Here is a 19,638-nt window from a genome sequence, read left to right as displayed (position 1 = left end):
ACACACACACACACACACACACACACACACACACAGCTCCATTGTTGCAGCCTTCCCCAGCCCACTGATCCTAATATGGAATGCAGCAGGAAACCCATGATTTCCTGACACTCAGCAAGCTGGAGGAAGCAAGGAGAAACTCCATTAAAAAGCTCAGCTTTCCTCCATGTTAGGTATGAAGTGGAAAATGAGGAAGATTTAACAAAACTCCACTGTCTCTAGACAGGCTAGAGGGGCAGTGGTAGAGAGAAGCCTGCAGGCTGCTGAAATTTCTAGTTAGGGAATCCCTAGATGTCTATGAAAATGAGGGCTTCTTAATTCAAAGTGATAAGAAAAAAAGGGGCAGACCTTTTCAGTGATTTCCTGAAATGTGTGTCACCTCTCCCTGCCAGCATGGCAAGCAAGAGCGCACGTGTTAGCCACCTCGGACACATCTGTGTGATCCAAGGTAGTCAAAGTCAGGCAGAGTGATCACCAGCCTGAGCTCACTCCCCCCTCCCCTTCATGGGCTTGGGGAGAAGGAGGAGAAGCAACAGCAGCAGCACAGCCGCAGCAGCAGCTGGAGCCGAAAGAATGAACTGCAAGGAGGGAAATGACAGCAGCTGTGGCTGCAGTGGCAGTGAAGAGAAGAAGATGTTGAAGTGTGTGGTGGTGGGGGACGGCGCTGTGGGAAAAACCTGTCTGCTGATGAGCTATGCCAATGATGCCTTCCCAGAGGAGTACGTGCCCACTGTGTTTGACCACTATGCAGGTAAGAAAAGTGTGTGCGTGTGTGTGTGTGTGTGTGTGTGTGTGTGTGTGTGTGTGTGTAGAGATGGAGAGGGTAGAACTGTTCCTGTACACAGAAAGACAACAACCCCACTTTAGAGGGGCCTGGATTTTTTTTTTCCTAATGTCAGCATTGGGTACCATCCTGGAAGTAGCCAGGTACACATATAACTAAGGACTTTGCTAGAATTGTTACAACAGTTTGCACATCAGCTTGTGTTGTATATAACATACTCACCCACCCTCACCCCCCTTAAATCAAAGGAGTAGCACTGGGGAAATATCCTGAGCTACCTCTAGACTTTGGAGCCAGAGATTTTACTTAACTTTCTTCTGAAGATTTGTCAACATTTCATCGTGATTATTTTTAAATGTAGTATACTTGCACCACAATTCTCTTTTGGTTATGAAAAAAAAAGTCTTCGCTAGCCCCACAACTGATGGAACAAGTGTTCTCACCACCTTTCACATAAATATCTTGTGCCATTTATGAATGAAAATGATGAGATTAATAAGCATCAGAACATTCACATTTTAATATCACTTGATGCTGTACTACTGTACTTTCAGTTTCCTGTGGCTATAAAGGGGGAGAAAGTATCCAAAAGTTTCAGCTTTCTAGTAGACAATCTATCTTGGATTAGAAGAAATATTTTAATTGCTATGCTTGTCATAAGATTAAAAGAAAAATTTGAATCATGTTAACATATATCCCAGAAATTCAAAATCAGGCACAAAATATTTTAAAACATGATAGTTTTTTTTTTAAAGCACGATAGTCACAGCCTCTTTCAGTTATATTTTCTGAGGGTTCTAAAGTTTGTGGGTGTATTTATTTGTCAGAATGAAAACTTATCTAAATGTTTCCATTTTTTCTCTTGATATCCTAAATCTAAAATTTCTCAGAAGACAGGTCCTGAAACTGAGTTCACAGTAGCCTAAGTCTTAGAATTTTTTCTTTTAACTTGGTGATCAGTTTGGTAAACTACTTGAGATTTTGTAAGACAGTGTCTCTTCTCTCACCTTGGCTTAGGGTCAGGTTCAGCAAAAGGGAAATGGCCCAAAGGAAACCTTTGTGAGTGTTGGCTTTGCTTTGTGGCCATTTGAAATCCTCTTTCTGTAGGAAGTAACTTCTTTTCCATAGCTAAACAACCACCCAAGTCCCCTCCTCCTCCCTCATTTCCATGATTTACAATAATCTGACACAGCAGACAGGGAGAGAACCACAGTGAAAATAGTAGTATTTTTCCCAGCAGGTTTTCTTTTCTATATTCATAAAAACAAAAAGCAATGTGTCCTGGAGCCCTGTTTTCCCAGATCCCTGCCCCACTAGGAAAGAGAGAGACAGGCTGGGAGTATGGATCGACCTGTCAATGTCCATGTTCAGTGGGGAGGCAATTACAGAAACCAGACCTTCAACCTTCTGCACCAACATAATGACTGAATGACCCTGGGTCCATAATCCCAGAGGGTTAAAGAATAGGACAGTTATCAGGAGAAGTGATGGGATAAAGGGTTCTGGTGGTGAGAACTGTACCCCTCTTATCCTATGGTTTTGTCAGTGTTTATAAATAAAATTTTACAAATAAAAAGTTTTAAAAAGAAAAAGCAAAATTTAATACTGGCTCTCCTAAATTTTTCTGATAATATAAATGACTATGACCAGAGAGGAACATTTTCATGAGAATAGACTGCAAAGGCAGGCATATAGACTTTCCTCTTGAGAAAAAAAAAAAATCATGATCACAAAAATAGTGTGTGGGGAGTCCAGTGGTAGCAGCAGGTTAAGCACGTGGTGAAGTGCAAGGACCAGCATAAGGATCCAGGTTGGAGCCCCCCACTCCCCACCTGCAGGGGAGTCACTTCACAAGTGGTTAAGCAGCTTCTGCAGGTGTCTCTCTTTCTCTCCCCCCTCGGTCTTCCCCTCCTCCATTTCTCCCTCTCCTATCTAACAAGGACGACATCAATTACAACAACAATAAAAAAAAGCGAGGAGTCAGGCGGTAGCGCAGCAGGTTAAGCACATGTGGCAGACAGGCATAAGGATCCTGGTTCGTGCCCCCCCTTCCTACCTACAGGGGAGTCGCTTCACAGGCAGTGAAACAGGTCTGCAGGAATCTATCTTTCTCTCCTCCTGTCTTCCCTCCTCTCTCCATTTCTCTCTGTCCTATCCAACAATGATGACATCATACAACAATAAAACAACAAGGGCAACAAAAAGAGAATAAATAAATAAATATCTTTTTTTAAAAAAGCAAGGGCAACAAAAAGAGAAAATAAATAACATATAAAAATAGTGTGTGGCTTTAAAAAGTTATTAGAATGCTTTGTCAATATATTAGCAAATGTTGCTTAGTCTTCACCTTTCTGACAGGTAAGTGAAAATTACTGGCAAGCAAATTTCAAATACTTTTAGATATCTACTAAAGGTTTTAATTGCTTTGGAAAATTACTTATCCCTACTTTGTGAAAACTACGGTGGTTATTATTGAGGGAGAGGTTGGCTCAGAACTTTGATGTCTGATAATTGTGAAAAAGAACCAACACAGTTTTCTTCATGTGCTGGGTGTTATATGGAACTACATCCCTGTAACTGTATAATCTTGTAAACCACAACAAAATCATTATTCAAATTAAATTAAAAAATAAAACTACTTATCCTGATACTTATCTATTTAGTGATTGGATTATAATGCAGTGTTGAGAAGGTAAAAATTTTACTGAATAAGTGACCTATTTAAAAAATGTATTAGAGGGAGTTGGGCTGTAGCGCAGTGGGTTATGCGCACGTGGCACAATGCACAAGGACTGGCATAAGCATCCCGGTTCGAGCCCCCGGCTCCCCACCTGCAGGGGAGTGGCTTCACAAGTGGTGAAGCAGGTCTGGAGATATCTGTCTTTCTCTCCCCTTCTCTATCTCCCCCCCTCCATTTCTCTCTGTCCTATCTAACAACGACGACATCAATAACAACTACAACAACATTAAAAAAAAAACAAGGGCAACAAAAGGGAAAACAAAGAAATATAAAAAATGTATTAGATATGAAAAATAAAAGACTGAACCACTAAAAGATTTCACAAGGACTGAATTATGTTATATATTTCTTTAATTTTTTATATTATCTTTATTTATTGGATAGAGACAGTCAGAAAATGAGAGGGAAGAGGGTGATAGAGAGGGAGAGAGACAAAGAGATACCCTCCACACTGCTTCACCACCTACAAAGTTTTCCCCATGCAGGGGAAAATAAATAAAACTAAATATAAAAAGTGAAAAACAGCATATTACTCCAGGCAATGAACTCTCATGCCAGATGTCCCAATTTTAATACTGGCACTGTCGTTATTGCTGTGTGACCTAGAAAAAATTCCTTAAAGTATATGTGCCTCAGTCATCACAAATAAAAAGCAGGGTCCATAAATATGCTAGGATTATCTGTGAAAACAGCATTAAAAAGTAATTACTAAAAGCTCTTAAACAGTGCCTCACACACACATGAAAAATTTATTAGATACAATTGGTATTATTCAGAATAAGATCACAACAGGTGAACCAAGTTGGGAATAGGAATTAAATTACAATTAAATGAAAGAGAGTATAGCACAAAAGATATTATTCCAGGTGTATTCTCCAAATAGAATAGATATGATGGAGAAGTAGAATTTGTAATATAGTCACCATGTGTATTGATAACTGGTACCTATGGCTAGAGGGAAGAGTAGTAGTGGAATATTCACTTGGAAGAGAAAATATTGGCAGAGTGCAGAAAAACCAACAACTAAGAAAAAATGGTTAAATTCTTTATATCTTAGTTGATTTGCCTTTCTTTGTCCTACCAGAACTCAAAAGTACATCTCCAAGTAATTTTCTCTGATTCCTCAAGCAGAATTCTTTACTCAATCTTTAATCCAGCTCCAGAAATTGGAAATAATTCTAAAACAAAAATTCCTCTACTGTATCAAAATTTATGTTTCCTTATTTTCCCACTCACACTAAGCTATGGTCTCCTGAAAGAAAGGGTCATGATTTGCCAAAATCCAGTCTTCATATTCCCTCCTTGATCTCATGAGGTTTTGCTTATGGTTCAATACTCTCTCCTTGAAACACATTTTTTTTAGTATCTAGGATGCCATGCTACCCTTACTGGAAGATCTCTCTCCAACTCTTCCCAAACACTGTATACTGGCAACCTCACTGATCAGTCCCACAGTAGTTTTCTCTGTTTATACTCATGTACTGACTGTGTCTAGTCTGATGACTTCACCTCTTACCTATCCTCTGTTGTTTCCCAAATTTATATCTTTCCCCCAATACACTCCCAAGAACCAGCCTCATATATAATCTCATATATAATCTGCTTATTTAGTAGGTTTCCCAAACTTAATCTGTTCAACATGGATTACTTTTTAATTCTTCAATCTATTCTTCCTCTAGTCTTCCTATGAAGTTAGAGGGAAACTATGTTCCATCACTTTGCTCAGAATAAAAATTGTAGTATATCCTTCACTCTCTCTTTTGGCAATATTCACCTATCTCTACTTTCAAACCATTCATTAGTTATTATTCAATGCTTAAAATATATCTCAACCATGATCACTTGTCACCAAATTCATTGTCTTCATTCTTGTCCAAGCCACTGTCATTTCTCATCCAAAATACTAAGGTTACCTCCCAGCCTTGCCCTCTATAGCCAGTTCTCCACACAGTTCCCTTAATACTCAGATATCAGCACTTTGGGTCTACAAGGCACTCCATCACTTGACCCCTGTTATCACTCCAGCCTCACATCCTAACACTCTACTTTTCAGTGTTTGATAATCTTCGAGCACACTAAGCACATACAAACTCCTCATGTTTACTATCTCCCAGACACAATTCATCCAAGCTTCAATTAACTACATAATTTAACTCTCTTCCTCCCTCCCTCTCTCTCTCTTCCTCTCTTCTCTCCCACAGTCTCTTTCATTTTTCTTCCACTTCTCTTACTCTATAACACTTACCAGTACCTGACATTATCCTTTATTTTGCTATCAATTTTATCCCATACTGGAGTGTAAACTCCATGAAAGCCTTTGTCATGTTCAATGATCTACCTCTAGCTTCTAAAATGGAGCTCAATATGTAGTCGACTCTTAACAGATAGTTACTGAATAAATAAATTACTGTATATTAATAATTTTAATTATTATATTGTATCTTAATAATTTTAGTCCCTCCGATACTTAGATAATTGCTAGACCATTAAAAGTTTAATGAAAGGCCAGGAAGTGGCGCACCTGGTCAAGCGCACACATTAGAGTACACAAGGAAGCAGGTTTAAGCCCCTGGTCCACACCTGCTGGGGGAAACCTCACTGATAAGTCCCAGGGTAGTTTTCTCTATTTATACTCATGTACTGACTGTGTCTAGTCTGATGACTTCGCATCTTACCTATCCACTGTTGTTTCCCAAATTTATATCCTTCACTAGTAGTGAAGCAGTGCTGCAAGTGTCTTTCTGTCTCTCTCCCTCTCTATCTCCCTTTCTCCTCTCAATTTCTCTCTGTCTCTATCCAATAATAAATAAATATTTTTAAAAATTTTTGAATAAATGAATAAATTGCTAGTCATTGATATCTCTTTAGGTGTGAACATGTGAAATATTTGTTAAATTTATTATATTATAAAGTACTTTAAATAATTATCTTGAGGGGGCAGGTAGTAACACACATAGGGACCTGGGTTCAAGTCCTCAGTCCTGAACTGTAAGGAGAAGGCTCCATGAGCAGTGAAGCCATGATGCAGGTGTCTCTCAGTCTCTCTCTCTCTCCCTCTTTATCCACTTTCCCTCTCAATTTCTCTCTGTTCTATCAAATAAATAAAGTTTTAAAAATATTTTTAAAGGAATTGTTTTATCTCCACTATAATTACAACATAACATTTCATTTTCTTGACCTAGGTTGATAATGTACACTATTGAAGAAATGTTTAATTTGCAAACAAATGGAATATACTCAAATTTCTCCATTTGCATCATATTAAATCTGCCTAAATTCTGGTCAGCCCACTCACTTATGGTTTTTACACAGTGTATTTCAAAATATATAACATATGTAATTTTATAATTCATATATATACTATATGAATATATATATCGAGTTCAACTAAAGGTCATGACTAAAAATTAGGGACAACTGAATAATGTTAAAAAGAATCACTCCTGCTTTTTACAAGTGTACCTAAGAAACATGTCTAGATCCTGATTCTTACTCCTTTCCAGGAATGATTTAAGATGTCCTAAAAGCCAGTAGAATTTTCAGGTACCCCTTGGAATAACCGAGTTTCTTCTCCCTCTTACCTTCATTATGTCTTTAGTTTTGACCTGTGAAGCACACAGAATGTATCAATTAATATCTCACATGACCTGACTTCTGTTTCCTGTGTGGTCGAGTTAGATGTTGAGTGAAATTATATCAGGAGTTTGTATGTTTATGTACAGAGCTGTATAAAAATAAGTCCATTTCAGTTTCAACCAGGGCATGATACAGCTGATTCACCATTTATTTTATCTTCTGTCTATGAGTTGATTTTGACTGTTGCTCTTTCTTGTATATCCCATCCTTCCTAGAGTTTGTCAAAAAGCCACTGTTTTTGGAAATATTTGAAGTCACTATTTGCAATCCCAAATTGCCTCTTCAGGAAATTAACACAATTCATGGAAGGTGGAGAGAGGGGGGAATCCAGTTACTCTATCAGCCATGTGAAATGTTAAAGGTAGTTGTCTTCATAGAGAGTTAGCATTCAATTCTATTTGTTTCCACCCAATTAATTGATGGTTAGTCCAAGGTAGATGCAATAACAACCTGAATGGCTAGAGTGAAAAAGGAAACTATGTCCAATCCACAATGGGGAGGTGGAGGAGAAGCTGTAATATAAAATAAATGAGCAAATCAAAACAAAGCCCTGACTAAAAAAGGGTTATGACACAGCTCTGTCCAGTTGGCAATATTTAGTCATGAGTTTCTCTTTTGTTCTTTCTGAATAGACTTGGGCATCTCTGGAGAATATAAGTCAAAAGACAACTCTCATGAGAATATCAGATAAATCACCACTTTTTAGCCATAGATGAAAAAAAAAATTCTGAAGGAAATAAGAAGGGGCTGTTTGACTCACCCATTCTGTTTTCTATACAATGATGCTCAAACTAAAAGTCTTAAACTGGAAGTTCCCAACCTCCACCATTATCTCTTTGGGGGGCAACATAATGTGTGTCTGTTGACTTCTTCCTGACTCTGAAGTAAAAGTGCAGTAATGGGAATTGTATAGACTAGTTCTTTTCTAATCTACACTGCAAGGCTAGTGAAAGCAGGCACAATAGGTGGAAAGGAGACTCAGAAAGTCAATGTTTACTGCACAGATGCTAAACCATAGACTATAACTCTTAGGAATAAAGAAAAAGGAAGACAGGTGAGAAGAGAAAGAAAAATCAAGTATCTATGACTAGTGTGGCCCAAAGAAAGTCACACTCTCAGGGTTAGAAACTGCATCTGTAATTCATAACTTCCTGCTTTCTAACTTCAACAAACTGGTTTGGCAACAAACCAAGAATTGAGACCAATAGAGGTTTCAAGGATCTGGCTCCTGGGACTAAGCCTTTTAGTTCCTCACAGCCTGGATGCCTTCATTGTCCAGGCTAGGAGAAGCTTCATAAATTTTACTGCCAAACTATCCACTAAGGTCATGCTTCAGACAAACAGTAGACTTTATTTCTGAAACAACTTTTTATTTCAAATTTGGCATCTCTCCTTCTTGTGGGGTGAATGACATATTTGGCTCAAAGATCAGTCAGTATATTTGATGCCTATGTGTGGGGACATGCTTGGTCTGTTCTACAAAGGTAGGAAGAAGGTGGAAAACAAACATCAGGCCAATAATTTTTTAAAAAGTAAATAAATAGGGAGTCGGGCGGTGGCGCAGCGGATTAAGCGCACGTGGCGCAAATCGCCAGGACCTGCGTAAGGATACCAGTTCGAGCCCCGGCTCCCCACCTGCAGGGGAGTCGCTTCACAAGCGGTGAAGCAGGTCTGCAGGTGTCTGTCTTTCTCTCCTCTTCTCTGTCTTCCCCTCCTCTCTCCATTTCTCTCTGTCCTATCCAACAACAACGACATTAATAACCACAACAATGTTAAACAACAAGGGCAACAAAAAGGAAATTAATTAATTAATTTAAAAAATAAAATAAAAAGTAAAAGTAAATAAATAAAATAACTCAACAGAAACAGTCTCCCTCATCAATACTGAACAAGTGTCCCAAGGATGTATGAAGATCCTACCCTCTGTTCTAATTAGACTGAAAATTTATTTTTTTCAAAAACAAAAATGCATACCGCCCCTTGTTAGTTAAAATCCAAACAGTTAATGTTCTGGGTGTAACACAGTCAGAATAAATTCCATTATAAATACAGCTGTGAGGGAGTTGGGAGGTAGCGCAGCGGGTTAAGCACATGTGGCACAAAGCGCAAGGACCGGCGTAAGGATCCGGGTTCAAGCCCCCAGCTCCCCACTTGCAGGGGAGTCACTTCACAGGCAGTGAAGCAGGTCTGCAGGTGTCTATCTTTCTCTCCCCCTCTCTGTCTTCCCCTCCTTTCTCCATTTCTCTCTGTCCTATCCAACAACGATGACACCAACAACAATAGCTACAACAACAATTAAAAAAAAGGGCAACAAAAAGTAAATAAATATTTTTTTAAATCCAACTGTGATCAATTATTAGTCCCAGAGTGGCCTAGCATCATTTCTAAACACTCTGACGTCTGCTGACTTTTAGATTGTGCCCAATTTTCATGAAAGAAATAGACAAGATTCTTTTATATTCCTGTGGTATTTTATCATGGTTCACATTACATCTTTCATCATTCCCAATCCCTATACAAATTTCATTCTGGCCATGTGGGACCCTGCAATCAACTATTAGTATTTATTAGGAAACCCAAATATGACTAAACTATGTTCTTTTTTCTAACTTTTTTTTTTCATGAGAGGGAGAGAGATAGAGAAAGTTCAGACAGAGATGGCAGAGCACTGGTCATTTCTGGCTTATTTTAGTGCTGGGGATTGAACCTGGGACCTCAGAGCCTTTTTTGCATAACTATTGTACTGTCTCTCCACCCCTAAACTGTGGGTTAAGACAACAACAAAAGTTATGTATGTATATAGTCCTTGCTATGATTCAGGCATATCTAAAGTATTTTCATACATTGATTCATTGCCATCTCAAGATAATCCTATGAGGTACTGTCATTTTTCCAAGTTTACTCATGAGCAAATCAAAGCACAGAGATATTAAACAATTTTCCACATATAGTAAATCATCTACAGTGGACTAATTGGAGACCACAAAACAGTGGTATCCAATTTATAGCTAATAATATTTTTCAAAAAACCTCTGTTAATCTGGGTGCACTAAACTGCTATAACAAAGGAAACCAAGCATGTAGGAGATGAATATCATGGCAGGATGTTTCTCACAAATGCTTTGGCTCTGGAACTGTTCTCCTTTGTATAATCATTTAGGGAACCTGTCTGCTTCCATAATGTGTTCTTTCTTTTTTTAATTTTATTTTATTTTATTTTATTTATAAAAAGAAAACATTAACAAAAGCATAGGGTAAGAGGGGTACAGCTCCACACAATTCCCACCACCAGAACCCTGTATCCCATCACCTACCCTCATAACTTTCCTATTCTTTAACCCTCTGGGAGTATGGACCCAAGGTCATTGTGGGATACAGAAGGTCGAAGGTCTGGCTTCTGTAATTACTTCCCTGCTGAATATGGGAGTTGACAGATTAATCCATACTCCCACCCTGTCTCTCTCTTTCCATAGGGGGGCAGAGGGCTCCGGGGAAACGAAGCTCCAGGACACATTGGTGGGGTTGTCTGTCCAGGGAAGATTGGTTGGCATCATGGTAGTATCTGGAACCCGATGGTTGAAAAGAGAGTTAACATATAGAGCCAAACAAATTGTTGACTAATCATGGGACCTAAAGGCTGGAATAGTGCAGATGAAGAGTTGGGGATGGGGGGGGTCTCCAGCTTGTAGATAGCTAGTAGGCATATTTTAGTTATATTCCAAAGGGCCTGTGGCTATACTAGTGTTTTTTTATTTTCCCCGAGCCTGAAATCTAATATGTAGATGGATCCAAGTTATTGTCTGGGGAGATGATGTCATGGCTGGAAAAAGGACGAGAAAGCTGCATCAGGGAAGAGAGTAGCTCGCAAATATGGGAAAGGTGTATAAATATTGTTGACTGTAAACCCCATCAATTTGATCTGATCTGGGGCCCATATTCAACTTAGGAGCCAATGTGACCTCTGCATCCCTGTAAATCCAACCTCACATTCTGTGGTCATGAGCAGGAATGTACCAAGCTGCCCCCAAAATCAGGACCCATCTTCCTCAGGGGTAGTATAGAGTATGTTGTCCAGCCTCCCTTCGGAGGATAGAACATTCTCTGCCGTTGTTGATCCAAGTTGAGGGCAAGGTCCTATGGGGGAATGAGGTTTTTCTGTACCCAAATATCTCATAATTGTCTACATCCAACCAGCCTAATAAGGAAGAACATGAAGAGACATAAGTAGAAAACTTTAAGGATGGGGCCCAGGTGGTGGCTCACCAGGTTAAGCACACACAGTACAAAGCACAAGGACCCGCCCAAGGGGGAGCCGGGTGGTGGCACAGCGGGTTAAATGCACATGGCACAAAGCACAAGGACCACTGTAAGAATCCCAGTTGGAGGCCCCAGCTCCACACCTGCAAGGGGTTCGCTTCACAAATAGTGAAGCAGGTGTGCAGGTATCTATCTTTCTCTCCCGTCTTTGTCTTCTTCTCCTCTCTTGATTTCTCTCTATCCTATCCAACAACAACAACAGCAATAACAACAGTAGTAACAACAACAAAACAACAATAAATAACAAGGCAACAAAAGGGAAAAAAATAAAGTAAAGAAAAAAAAAAAGGACCCACCCAAAGATCCCTGTTCAAGACCCCAGCTGCCCACTTGCAAGGGGAGGTCTCTATCTTTCTCTCTCCCTATCTTCCCCTCCTCTCTCAATTTCTCTATGTCCCATCCAAAAAAAAAAAAAAAAATCAGAATAAAAACATGGCTACCAGGAGCTGTAGCGCAGGAACCAAGCCCCAGTGATAACCCTAGAGGAAAAAAAAAAAAGCTCTAAGGATCAGACAGGGTAGTGATAGACTTCATTTCCAGATATACTATGTAAGAAACAACTTAGGTAACAAGACCATATCTCAGGGAGGCTGGGAAATGAAGCTTGCCTGTGTGAGCTCAAGGAGGGAAAATGAATTTTGATGGAAATTAACTGTCTGAATCCCAGACTGAATCTGATTCTCTAACCACTCTTTACACACATTTTCCCCGCGGGAGGTGGAGGGGAGAGAAGAATCACTCCTTTCTCAAGAGGGACCAGGCAAAGTCTCATTCTATTATCTGTTATTGCACCATATCATGGTGAAAGTGAGTTTGTGTGGTCAGGCAGTGACACACTGTGTTAAGTACACATAGTACTAAGTGCAAGGACCCACACAAGGATCCCAGTTTGATCCCAAGGTTCCCCACCTGCAGGGAGCTCACTTCACAAGTGGTGAAATAGGTCTGCAGGGGTCTCTCTGTCTCTTTCCCTATCCCCCCTCAATTTCTCTCTATCCTATATAATAATGTTTTTTAAAGGGCCTCCAGGAGCAGTAGGTTCCTAGTGCCCACACTGAGCTCCAGCAATAGTCCTGGAGGCAACAACAAAAGTGTTTCCATTTGATGGAAATTTGCCCCCTTGTTGTCCAACAGAAGACTAATTACGTGCCCCTGTACATACTCACCCTATATACAACAATAGAACAAGGACAAAATAACCAAAACAATCCAACTCCCTTTCAGAAAAGGGAAGAACAGGAGACATGACAATAACAGCAAACTCTTGTCTCACATTAGGAAGACCTCTTGCTCTGGCAGCAAGGGAAGTTTCTTGAATTGACACTGATTTCTCTGGAGAAATTCCTTTGTCCACTATTCCTAATCCTCCCTGGCTCAGGTCTCTGGGAGGTTGTTCTTCCTCATTATCTTCTGAGACACAGCTAAACTGGGCTTTAGGGAGGGCATCTTTTGGAAAGGTACACAAAATTGCCATACAATTTGGGAGGGCACAAGTGCTGTCCTACAGTCAGAAGAATATTTAGTATGATCTTGAAGTTTCTTTGGGTAAACAATTCTCTAAAAATCTTACCAGGCTTCTGGTTTTATTTTGCATGCCAGAAACTACATCTGCGACCAAAGCATTCCTTTCCTAGATATACTTAAATGTGCTTAAATATGTAGTCAATTCCTCATGCTCTCAAATCAACAAAAAACAAGAGAGGCCACAGAAAACATAAACTTAGGAGGGAGAGAAACACCTTGAGTATATTTTGCACAGAGAATGGCTCTTTTTAAATAAAGAAATGGTCACTGGTAACTCAAAATCCTTTTTCAAGTGTATCTTCTGTCTTCTCTAGAAAATCAATTTACCAACTGTATTAAGGCTATTAATACCTGTGTTCTTTGCTTTAAAAATAATCAACCAATTCAACTTTCCTAGTGTACCTTGTTAAACACAGTAAGTAACAATTCACATACACTTACATCCTGGCTCTCCCCAAAATTCTATTTGAGTTCCATAGGATCTGTAGGAACTAGATTTTACCTTCCAAATTTCCCATATAGTAAAGTTTCACAAAAGTTTTTTAACTATCTATCGTGTGTTATCATCTTTCCAGCCTGCTCTTGTTTCTTGCCATCTACTCTTAAAAGCTAAACCTACAGCACACATTTTTGAGGTTTTTGTAATGAAACGATTATAGCAGATAGACGACAATGCTGTAACAAACTGAGTGATATGTAATAACTATCACAATTGTATATCTTACTAGTAAACTTGAGCAAGTGTTCAAGTTGATGAGGGGGTTCTGCTTGAATGTGATCATTCAATGATCTACTCATTACTCTGTTATTGTGTAGTGTTTTGTAGAACTTTATATCCAGATAGTGGAAGATGAAGAATAGGGTGAAGGAAAGACAGAGAGTTGTAAGAGTAGTGATGTGAGTCAGATCCATATGTGTCGTGAATCATTTCTGTCAGCATTTCTATGGAGAGAAGCTAGAACCAAGATCACATATAATTGTGAGAGATGGAAGCTAAATGTCCAGAGAAAGGACAAGTAGATTTAAATGGACACTTGGAAATTTTCACCACAATTCCTACACTGAATTTTTTTTCCTTTATTGGGGGAATTAAAGTTTTATAGTCTCCAGGAAATAGTTTGTACATACATCACATTTCTAAGTTTTCCACATAACAATTCAACTCTCCCTGCTCCAATCCACCCCAGAGTCTTTTACTTTAGTACAATATACCAACTCCAGCCCAAGTTCTGCTTAGTGTTTTCTCTTCTGATCTTGTTGTTCAACTTCTGCCTGAGAGTGAAATCATCCCATATTCATCCTTCTGTTTCTGACTTATTTCACTTAACATGATTTCTTCAAGTTCCATCCAAGATGGGCTGAAAACAGCGAAGTCACCAGTTTTAATAGCTGAGTAGTATTCCATTGTGTATACAGACCACAACTTGCTTAGCCACTCATCTGTTGTTGGACATCTGGGTTGCGTCCAGGTTTTGGCTATTACCAATTGTGCTGCAAAGAACATATGTGTACACAGATCTTTTTGGAGGGGTGTGTTGGGTTCCTTAGGATATATCCCCAGGTAAAGAATTGCAGGATCACAGGGTAGGTCCATTTCAAGCCTTCTGAGAATTCTCCATACTGCTCTCCGCAGGGGTTGGACCAATTTACATTTCCACCAGGAGTGCAGGAGGATTCCTTTATCCCCACAACCTTTCCAGCATTTATTGCTGCTACTTTTCCTGTTGTATGACATTCTCACAGGAGTGAAGTGGTATGTCATTGTTGTCTTGATTTGCATGTCTCTAATAATCAATGACTTGGAGCATTCTTTGATGGCCTTTTGGATTTCTTCTGTAGTGAATATTCTATTCATGTCCTCTCCCCATTTTTGGATAAGGACATTTGTTTTCTTGTTGTTGAGTTTGGCAAGCTCTTTTTATATTTTGGTTATTAAATTCTTGTCTGATGTATGTCATGTAGAGGTCTTCTCCCATTCTGTGAGGGGTCTTTTTGTTTGGATAGTGGTTTCTTTTGCTGTGATTTTTAATTTGCTTTTTAATTTGATGTAGTCCCATTGGTTTATTCTTGCCTTAGTCTTCTTTGTAATTGGATTTGTCTCATTCAAGATGTCTTTAAAATTTATGTGGAAAAGAGTTCTGCCAATATTTTCCACTAAGTATCTGATAGTTTCTGGTCTAACATTCAAGTCCTTGATCCATTTGTAATTTACTTTTGTGTTTGGTGAAATATAGTGGTTCAATTTCATTCTTCTGCATGTTTCAACCCATTTTTTCCAACACCATCTGTTGAAGAGACTCTCCTTTCCCCATTTAATAGTCTGGGCACCTTTGTCAAAGATTAGATGTCCATAGGTGTGGGGAATTACTTCTGGGCTCTCAATTTTATTCCACTGGTCAGTATGTCTATTCATGTTCAGTACCAAGCAGTTTTGATTACAATGGCCCTGTAATAAAATTTGAGATCTGGGAGTGCGCTACATTGAATTTCTTATATCAGACACAACAGGATCACATATTAATATAAACTTCTCACATCATATCTAAGTATGCATTTATTGAACTACAAATTATATACTTGTACTTCTCAAATTTACCTGATTCACAGGAAAAAGAATCTGCTTGTTAAAAAAAGCAGCTTCTTTGGTCTATGTCAGGACTGTTATATCAGACTCAATGAGAGAAAATACTATAAATTAACATTTCAATAAGTACCCTAAGCATTGTTATAATATGGAACCTATGAATTTGTCATTTTATAGTTCAAAACAAGATAGTTCAATCTAATACAATTTAGTAAGTTCAGAAAACCTTTCTTTATGCTGTAGCACTGCCTATAGATCATGTTTAGGGGGCAATTCTATAATCAACCATCAGTCAGTAAAATGAATATACAAATTCTCAATTGGGAGGGGCCAACCACCACATACAATAGAAGAGAAATTAATTCATAAGCAACTAGAAAATTCCTAAATGAGGAATTAGAGTGTTTTTTTTTAAGATCTATATGCACAGCTAAGATGAAGAGAAAACACGGACCCTTGGCAATTTTCATCACAATCCCTAGACTGAATTTCTTATATCACACACAATAGAATTGTATATTAATATAAAGTGTTGAGAGAAGGTGGATGTAAGGATGGCAGAGAAATCGCCCAGATTCAGAACAGAGGAGAGTGGAAACTGTAAAGCTTGATAGGAAGGAGACTAACTAGGCAAACTCTGATGCACTGAGCACGAGCTGCTAAAAGAAAAGCATCAGGCATGATTGGCAAGGCTGCCTAAATGTGAATTGCTGTTTGCTGAGCCTAGTGTCCATAAAAACCACAATCAGCGCAACTGTGAGACCTCCTGAGAGGTCATCAGGGAATTTTAGAGAACACCTACTCCCATGAGAAGAAGAAAAAGAGTCTTAAGAAACAGGAAAGGGACTGGAAATCTTGGGGTGGCTGTGTATTGGATGCTAACATTGCTCTTCTGTATCCACTCAGCCGTATGATTATGAAATGAACAGAAACATCTGTTTCCCCTCTGTAAATTTTTCTGTTGTTCTTCATGCTTTGACCTAACATTTGAGGGAAAGGAAAGGGAAAAAATGGAAAACTGCCTGGAGTTTAATTTCTCAGGGTTCAAAAAGTCTTCTACTAACGCACTAGATCTGGATCCTGAGGGAAGTAACCCATAAAGACTAGAGAGGCAGAAATTCTGTAACAATGACTCAGACAACTCTATCTGGACAATCAGTTGACAAGCACTTGTGCTAGTAAAAACCAAGTAGCCCTTCAGAGTCTCTCCAGCTGTCTTAATACCAATTCATAAATCAAGCCTCAGGATATGATTCTACTTGCTAAAAAGTGAGAAACAATGCTGAATATGCCTGAGCAGAATATGCACCACAATGAGCAAAATTGCTTCCTGATTCATTTGCAGTATTGTTTACAGTTTACTAAGAAAAAAAAACATCTTTGTCAAGCCCTGTGTTATCTTTCCCATCATTTTTGAGCCTTGCATTAAATATCTTTAGATAGTGTCTTCATTTTATAGACAAAAAGACATATGGAACTCAGTGAAATGACTTGACCAAAGTCAAAGGAGAGGTAGTTGCAGAATCGTAATTGAAATCTATCAACTTAAGCATTACCTCCTCAGTGAAGGCAGACCACTCAGGTTAAATCATACATGTTTTCAAAATGTTATTTCCTCTACAGATATGCGAAAAACTTCACCAGGATAAATTTAGGAGGCTTTAATTGGTTGCCATTTCATTAATAAGGTAGTATTCTAGTTTAGTAAGCAGAAAGGCTCTGCAAGGGAATATGCAAAATAGCAGGTTTGTATAGTTAGAACATAGGGAAGGGTCATTAATGAAAGAAAAGAAAGATCTCAGCCCATGAAGTGATACAGTGGATTAAGAATTGAACTCTCAAGTATGAGGTCCCAAATTCAACCCCTGGCATCACATGTGCCAAAGTAATACCCTAGTCCTCTCTCTTCACTCCTTGCTGTCCTACAAATTAATAAATATTTTAAGAGAAAAGAAAGATTATTTCAAGCAAAGTCAGTTCCTTTTCAGGGAAGGCAGAGATCTACTCAATCAGTTTAGCTCATTAGTGTTGACCAAAGAACTGCACAATGATTGGTTTATTCCATTCTGAGGAGAGGCTGGAAATGCAATCGAGTAAGTTATTAGGTCTTTGGTTTCAATGGGGTCAGGTATAGGAGACTCCATTTTGCTTTGTTTGTTTTTTTAATTTTTTATTTATAAAAAGGAAACATTGACTAAACCATAGGCTAAGAGGGGTACAACTTCACACAATTCCCACCACCAGAACTCTTGTATCCCATCCCCTCCCCTGATAGCTTTCCTATTTTTTAACCCTCTGGGAGTATGGACCCAAGGTCACTGTGGGCTGCAGAAGGTTGAAAGTCTGGCTTAAGAGACTCCATTTTGATCCTCTTTGTTGTTGTTATTTTCCTCCTCCTCCTCCTCTTCCTCCTCTTTCTCTTCCTTTCTCCTCCTCCTCTTCTTCCTCCTTTATACTTCTCCTCATCATCCTCCTCTTTTCCTCCCCCTCCTCTTCCTCCTTTCTCCTCCTCCTCTTTCTCCTCTTTCTCCTCCTCTTTTCTCCTCCTCTTCCTCCTCCTCCTTTCTCCATCTCCTCCACTTCTTCCTCCTTCCTCCTCCTCTTCCTCCTTTCCTCCTCTTTACTCCTCCTCCTCTTCCTCTATTTCTTCTTTTACTCCTTCTTCTTCTCCCTCTTCTTTTAAGTTATTATCACCTTCTATTCAGTCATTTGTTTAGTCATTTATTACCCTAAAATGTACACTTTCAAATGCAAAAATTTCTTTTCTTTTAATTTTATTTATTTATTTTCCCTTTTGTTGCCCTTGTTGTCTTTTTTTTATTGTTGTTGTAGTTATTATTGTTGTTGTTATTGATGTGGTTGTTATTGGATAGGACAGAGAGAAATGGAGAGAGGAGGGGAAGACAAAGGGGTGAGAGAAAGATAGACACCTGCAGACCTGCTTCACCGCCTGTGAAGCGACTCCCCTGCAGGTGGGGAGCCGGAGGCTGGAACCCGGATCCTTATGCCAGTCCTTGCGCTTTGCGCCACCTGCACTTAACCCACTGCACTACCACCCGACTCCCCAAATTTTTCTTTTTTTAATTTTATTAGTGATTTAATCATGGTTTACAAGATTATAAGATTACAGGAGTATAGTTTTACTCTGCACTCAACACCAAAAGGTAAAGTTCTTGAATGGACTATAGTCTGTCACAGAGGATTCAGGAATTTAGAAAAGGGGAAGGGAGGACTACTAAGGGGAGGCTGGGAACCTAAGTCCCTAAGATAGAACAAAATGAGGGTGAAATGTACTGATACCTATCTTAGGGAAATGCGAAAAGGTACCCTTAAGACAATAAAAAAAAACCCTATAAATCAGCATTTCTTCAGTAAGCTGACAGAAGAATTTTTTTAAGGAGAGGTTATTTCTGGCTTGTTGCTTATGTGCAGTGTCTAGGAATAAATCTATAACATAATAAACATTCAGAAATGTATATAGAGATATATATACAGAAATGTATATAGATCTAATGATGCCACTGAGTGTCATATTCTAAGTATGCACTCCACTCCATGGAAGTTTGCAACTTACATAAACAGTCAGGATAAATTTATATACTGAAATTTGACTGCCCCACATCCTAAAAGATAAGTCAGAGCTGAGAAGTGCTATGGTTAAAAAAAAAAGTGAAAATAATTAAAAAGAAAAATAGTAAGTCAACAATCTCCTTAAATTATACCAAAAAAATCACTCATCTGCTATAAAATGTACTCATTTTTAGCTAATATGCTTGCAAAAAATGCAATACACCTGTCCATATATTAATAACAGGACACTTTATACTAGCCAAGTAATAGTCATTAGAAGAAAAATGGGTCTGCTCTCAAGATTCCTCTCTGCTCTGAATCCTAACTGCTTATTTTCTCAAATAAAATGAATTTCATATGACATTTACCATAGTTCAAACTGGTAAGTAAAAGCTTTAAGGATTTTCAATAGGAAACATGCTTTTACCCAAACTTCTCAAAAGAAATAGAGAATGAATGAGTGTTGAATCTTAAATGTCAATA

The 19,638-nt window shown here is 38.7% G+C and overlaps 1 protein-coding gene across 1 annotated transcript in view; it reads left to right on the top strand.

Annotated features, from left to right (window-relative positions):
* Positions 1-19,638, top strand: part of RHOJ (ras homolog family member J) — a 109,832-nt gene continuing 90,194 nt past the window's right edge. The window contains exon 1 of the mRNA XM_007530916.3: positions 1-751. Coding sequence (XP_007530978.2) covers positions 505-751 — 247 coding nt within the window. The 5' untranslated portion in view covers positions 1-504. The remainder of the gene's footprint in view (positions 752-19,638) is intronic.

Source organism: Erinaceus europaeus, chromosome 16 (genome assembly GCF_950295315.1).
Source record: "Erinaceus europaeus chromosome 16, mEriEur2.1, whole genome shotgun sequence".
Taxonomy (NCBI): Eukaryota; Metazoa; Chordata; class Mammalia; order Eulipotyphla; family Erinaceidae; genus Erinaceus; species Erinaceus europaeus.
The sequence above is the reverse complement of the archived record's forward strand: the minus strand, read 5'-3'. Positions and strand labels throughout refer to the sequence as shown.